We start from the raw sequence: 6301 nt of genomic DNA, 5'->3' as shown, positions 1-6301 counted from the left end.
GCGGCCCACCCCGCCCGCTCCCGGGTTTACAACCACACACGCACACACACGCCCCTGCATGTAAGTATTTACACGTATGTGCGTGTCTGTCCATCTACAGATTAACGGAGCGGCGCCCTCTGCATCCCCCTCACGACAGCAAGTGCGGCCTCCGTCCCCGCGGGGCGGCCGGCGCCCTCCGCTCCAGGCCCACGTCCTTCACAAACACGGCCAGGGCAGTGGTGACGGCACACTTCCAGACGAGAACCCTGACCGACGTGACAAGTATTTACACCGCACTGCAGTGACGAATCACACAACGCGCAGTAAAGTGATTCCTAACGTGAAAAGGCTCCCCTCTTCTCTGTGAAAGTGTGCGTGTTCTCCTAACATTCATGTTTGTGAGAGAACAAGCTGGTGCAGAGAAGTCCTCAAGATCCCACAGCGGGTCCCGTCCAACAGAAGCTCTGCCCGTGAGCCCACGTGACGCACTTCTCACAGGAGAAACCGGAGTGGGATCCGCCTCCGCGTGTCGGCCACACGTTCACAGCTAAAGAAATGACACTGCTCACAGTAACTCATCAAATGAAAGTTCAGTAACTACCAGATGGGGAAAAAAAAGGTTCAACACAAGTCACTCTTACAGTGGTCAAGTCACAGAAGCCACACCACTGAATTCTTTCCCAGACAGGATGTGGATGTCACTCTTTCTTCTCCGAATTTAAATTTCTGAGCAATAGTCGTGCTCAAAGGTCACTACTGACCCCCCAGCCCCACCTGGTCCCTCTCCAAGACCTGTGCTCCTGTCCGCATCGGCGCTGCCCCGCAAAGCAGACCCTCTTTCACAGATTCCCCTCAGTACTGGAATATTACCTTCCTAACGTAACTGCCATCTTCAAAATCACCAGTGATTTATTAGCCTAACAATAATCTGGCATTTATAAAAATAAAATATCCTAAGCTTCAGTCCTCAAAATTTTCCTCTTGGAGAATTTTTAAAAATCAGCTATTGAGAATATACCGTGAGGGCTGTCCCCGTGCAGGAGGAGGGGCCAGGCCTCCGTCCTAGGACGGGAGGGGCCGGGCCACCCTCCTGCGGGACACCTGCGCTCGCTGCGGAGCAGTGCAGACAGCGTCCGGGGACTCCAGCCACTCCCCGTCCTCCCCACAGTCCAGGCTGTGACACGGGAGGGACATGGCCTCCCCGCACCCACTGCCTGCGCCTCCCTGCTGGATCCCTGTTTCCAACTCGGACTCTAGAAAAAGACACAAAACATGTATCTTCAGGTGAGTCAGATAATTAAGAAATCAGACAGTGTTTACATTGTATAAATGGTAATCTCTTGGTAAAACAAAAAAGCTTCTTGGACCAGGACGATCTGCAAATCCCACCCATCTTCCAGACAGCCCTTCTGGGACTCAGAAAAGCCGCAGCCGCCGCCTCTGCCCCAAGCCCCTCCTCCGAAGCCTCGCGGGCAGGACGCCGGGCGGAGTGCGGGCGCCGTTTCCTGGCCTCACTTCGTGTTCAGTTCGTTTTCCAACTCTGTTAATTTACGAGAGGCCTTCACTTTATTGGACACATCTTGACCTTGTGAGAACAGCCGCTGGCGCTCTTTGAAGGTCAAGTTCTCAGGGGCTCCGGAATTTCCAGGTAAATCTGCATCGTGGCTGTGTCAGAAGGAAATGCAAGACATCGCTGGTCAAGATGGAAATAACTACACTCCCAAAAAAACAAATAACCCAGTGAAGAAATGGGCAGAAGACATGAACAGACACTTCTCCAAAGGGGACATCCAGATGGCCTACAGGCACCTGAAACGATGCTCAGCATCACTCATCATCAGGGAAACACAAATCAAAACCACACTGAGATACCACCTCACGCCAGTCAGAGTGGCTAAAATGAACAAATCAAGAGACTATAGATGCTGCCGAGGGTGTGGAGAGACGGGCACCCTCCTGCACTGTGGGTGGGAATGTAAACTGGTGTGGTCGCTCTGGAAAACAGTGTGGAGGCTCCTCAAAAAACTATCCATAGAACTCCCCTATGACCCAGCAATAGCACTGCTGGGGATCTACCCGAGGGATACAGAAGTGCTGATGCACAGGGGCACATGTACCCCAATGCTCATAGCGGCAATGTCAACAATAGGCAAGTCATGGAAAGAGCCTAAATGTCCATCACCTGATGAATGGATCAGGAAGATGTGGTGTATATATACAGTAGAGTACTACACGGCAATGAGGAAGAATGAAATCTGGCCATTTGTAGGAAAGTGGATGGACCTCGAGGGTGTCATGCTAAGCGAAATAAGTCAGGCGGAGAAGGACAGATACCATATGTTTGCACTCGTAGGTCTAACAGGAGAACAGGAGAAACCTGATGGAGGACCAGGGGGAGGGGAAGAGGGAAAGACAGTTGGGGAGAGAGAAAGACACAAAACTTCAGAGACTACTGAATGCTGAAAATGAACTGAGGGTTGAAGGGGGAAGGGGGAGAGGGGAAAAGAGGTGGTGGCGATGGAGGAGGGCACTTGTGGGGAAGAGCACTGCGTGTTGTATGGAAACCGATTTGACAATAAACAATAAAAAAAAGATGGAAATAACTTGTCAACGATTAGGTAACTTTACATAACGGGCAATTCAGTTCAATTTTCTGTGAGGGAGACTCATTCTTTGTTCAACCCGCGGAGACCCTTCCTACAGATCCATCCGGTCACTGGGGCGGCATCGGTCCACGGAGGAAAGGGGCGGGATGTTCCCGACTGAGACGCTCACTTTCCCAGCCACACCCCCCTCTCCGAACGGGGGCTCTCAGTAGCCGAGTCCATCTAAAGATGGCGGTTCAAAAGCACGTGACTGTAGCGAGCCCTGCCCGTCCCGCGAGGCGCCTATCAGTGTGCCCGAGCTACAGCAGGTCACAGGAAGGCAGCTCCGCTGCCTGGGCCAGTCTGTCCACCACGTGGTGAGGGCACTCGGCCGAGACACTAAGCCTGCTCCTGTCTCAGGCCTTCCGGACACTGCGGTGGGCGCAAATGGCAGCACCGCCTCTGGTTCTGCAGTTCAGAAAGTTCTAGACTAGAAAGCCTGGTGCCTACACCAGCGCCTGCGGCAGAACTCCGCAAGCAACGAGAAGCGAAGCAGCCGACACGCTGGCACGCGTGTGTTCCGCGAGGGACGCCTCGGCGACCCTGAGGTCCCTAGACTTCGGACCCGCCTCACACAAGAGCCGCGCGGGGGCGGAAGTGGCTCACAGCTGTCAGTACCTTTGTGCCAGCCGCTCTCGCGGGTCCCGGCAGCCGTCTCGGGCTCCCATCGCTGCCCCAGCGGGTCCCACGGAAGAGTTTGGTCCTTTTCCATGAAAGAAAAAGTCAAAGTTAAAGCACCTGCATACTCTCCAAACCTTACCCTCCATCAAGACGCAGTCTCCACAAGAGCAAGACCTCCTCACGCCACAAAAGCAAAAGGCTCTGCAAATGGGACAAGGGACGCCTGGGTCTGCAGCCCACACCTCTCAGCGGCTGCGTGATCCCATCGCCGCCCCGCGGGCGCTGTGACCTGTGACGGCACAGGTCCGAGCTGGCAGCGGCTAGAAAGTTCAAAGCCGACAAGATGCACGGTTACCATGAACTCAGAACATGGTCTGAGATGGGGAGGGGGTCAGCCAGTCCTGACCGGAGGGGTTTCCTTACAAAGTAGCAGACAGCAAAGGTAACCCGGCCAGGAATCACGTGACGGAAAGGTCTCTTTTCAGCACAGCTACTGGAGTTTTTCCAACATAAATGGTTGTCAGTATTAAAACAAAACTTTTTAAACAAACGAGCCACCAAAATCCCTTGTATGTGATAAAAATGCTGCACATACGAACTCACTGAAAACACGCCCTGAGGCAGCTGAGTGTCCGGAGTGAGCGAGCCCAGGGGGCACTCGACCTGTGTCCTCGGCTCTGCCTGCACGTGGCCCAGCCACTGAGGTGACGGACCCAATCAGTCCGGAGACAGCACTGCCGCCCTAGCTACCCTACAGGGTTGGTGACAGTCAAGAGATGATGCGGAGAAAAATTTTTAGTGCATCTCAACATACTATCGCCACTGATGCGGTGATGTCTTAAACCCGTAATGCATGGCATCCGTGCTAATGGACTCCATCATCACATCAGCAGAAAGAAACGTCACGTTTGAAAAGCCTTTTGCTTATGGGGACCCAAGCTGGAGCATAATGCTCAAGACATTCAGCCAACACTGAGAGCACTGCATGTTGGATTAGATAAACAGCAAAATTATTACACCATTTCAACATTAGACAAGTTGCACAAAAATCAATTTTTGCTTCTTTTCTGTAGGACAGGACACGCTGTGCAGACGTATGGGGTTACGTCTGGGCACTGCGTCTTTCCTGTCCCTCAGCAAGGTCCCCTGGGTCACCGCACGCAGAGTCATCCTCCACAAAGACTCAAAAGACAGGCAGATGGCAGCTGCAACCTCTGGGAGCCCGGAGCGGGTCTCCACGTTAACTGTCTGCCGAGTGGGATTTTTTCAACTTCACCTCTAAATTTTGTTTTAGGAAACATATCTTTTGAGCTTTGTTTGAAGAATGATACTTGCTTCTTCCACTGGTAAAAATATTCTTCAAAATTTTCAAAGTGAATCAGAATCTTCCTTTCAGCCGACTGTACGTGCCTTAACGCGGCCCGTTTCAGAGCCCCCAACAGCTCGGACAAACCACGCAGCCGTGCTGGAACGGGACGGCGCTCACCCCAGCGCGCGGCCGAGTCCGTCCCTCCCAGCGCCCAGTGGAAGAAACCGAGCCCCGTCCTCCCCAGAGTGCAGAGTGCTCACGGCAGGGGGGGGCGGCCCCGTGAGGGGGAGGCGGGGAGCACCCTGCGCGTGCGCAGACAGCCCCAGCTCCCGCGCGGCCGTGCAGCGCCAGCTCGTGGGGGGAAGCCCGAGAGGCCTCGAGGGACAGCCTGGCCACCGCCTCCTCTGTGCGCGTCACGACACCAAACATCTCAAGTTCAGCTTGGGACGTGCGAGGAGACTGACGGCCTCTCCCTTCAAAAATGACTCATCTCCCATGAAAGTCTCTGAGGTGTCGACAACAGAAACTTTCCTGAGACTGAACCCTGGCCTCTGGGCGGCTCAGCCTGACCTTGACGCTGAACTTTCCAGGAGCACCCGGGCGCTGTGCGGGCAGGAGGGAAGACCCTGGCAAAACCCGCTTGTTCCAGAAAGCTGCATTACGCATGTTTTTGGTTTTTCACCTTCTGTAGGAAGTGTGAGCCCCGTGCCTCATGCCCTGAGGGTCGGGGGTGCCAAGTCCAGGAACGCTCAGACGGTAAGTGGCCCCTGGGGTCTGACTGCTTACAGCTTTCAGTCATATTTTAAGTATCCCTGCAGTGCTGTCTTGGACACTGGTCACTGTGGATGCACCTGCAGTGGCCTTCCGCTCCAGGCACAGACAGGATCGCCGTCACGCTGGGCAGTGACGTCATGGCACGTGTTAACTCCAGGAGACTGCGTGCCTGTTGAGGTCTGGCTAGTGGTGTGATGTGCAGAGTGTCACGGAGCGGGAAGGGGACACCAGTCAGAGGGAGGAGCGATCCACAAGACTGAGTTCCCGGTCCCGGGCGTGAGGCAGCTCGTGTGTCAGCAGGGCCAGCCACTCGGCGTGGCACCGACTAATGCCACCAGACCACCATGGAAAGTAGGGCTGTCTTTATGACCTGGCCCCAGGGCACTGAACTGTGAACGGAGAAGCTCTATCTACTCGTGTTCAAGAACAGAACTTAGTGCCTGTGGGAGCGTGACATCGGGACTAGGAACGTCCGATCTTTAGACACCGAGACGTGTGCAAGGAAGGACGTGTCCGAGCAAATACGAGAGCTGTCTTAGGAGGTGGAGAAGGCAGGCAGGGCCAGCACTGCGGTGACCGAGGAGGAGCACAGGGCCGACCACCCCGGGCTGGGCCGGCCGACCTCTGGGACCCTACAGGCCACAGCCGTGGAGCGCGGACACACCGGGAGGCAGAGGTGGCAAGCAAGTGAGATCAAGAGGCCAGAGCGAATGCTGATTCGGGCACGCCCCCCCCTCAGGGGTCGCAGAGTCCCCCCTCCAATCAGGAAGACATGGGGAGCTTGATTGGTGACCCCATGACCCCACGCTTTACCTCTACCTTTCGAGTGGCGGGGGTGGTGGGAGCCTGGTGGCTCTGGAGGGGGAGGAGGGAGCTGGGCTGCTCCGGCCCAGGGGGGCCGCAGGGAGCCGGAGAGGAAGAGGCCGTCTGAGGCCGGGCGCGGCCGGCGGGGGGGTGGCGGTGGCGCGGG

The 6301-nt window shown here is 55.5% G+C and overlaps 1 protein-coding gene across 1 annotated transcript in view; it reads right to left on the bottom strand.

The window, feature by feature from the left end:
- Positions 1-1257: 1257 nt before the first annotated feature.
- Positions 1258-6301, bottom strand: part of AFDN (afadin, adherens junction formation factor) — a 94694-nt gene continuing 89650 nt past the window's right edge. Inside the window, exons 34-36 of the mRNA XM_029943272.1 lie at positions 6151-6295; positions 3246-3330; positions 1258-1647 (exon numbers count right to left, since the gene is read on the bottom strand). Coding sequence (XP_029799132.1) covers positions 1494-1647; positions 3246-3330; positions 6151-6295 — 384 coding nt within the window. The 3' untranslated portion in view covers positions 1258-1493. The remainder of the gene's footprint in view (positions 1648-3245; positions 3331-6150; positions 6296-6301) is intronic.

This window comes from Suricata suricatta, chromosome 7 (genome assembly GCF_006229205.1).
Source record: "Suricata suricatta isolate VVHF042 chromosome 7, meerkat_22Aug2017_6uvM2_HiC, whole genome shotgun sequence".
Lineage (NCBI taxonomy): Eukaryota > Metazoa > Chordata > Mammalia > Carnivora > Herpestidae > Suricata > Suricata suricatta.
Note: the sequence above shows the minus strand (reverse complement) of the source record. Positions and strands in the feature narration are given on the sequence as shown.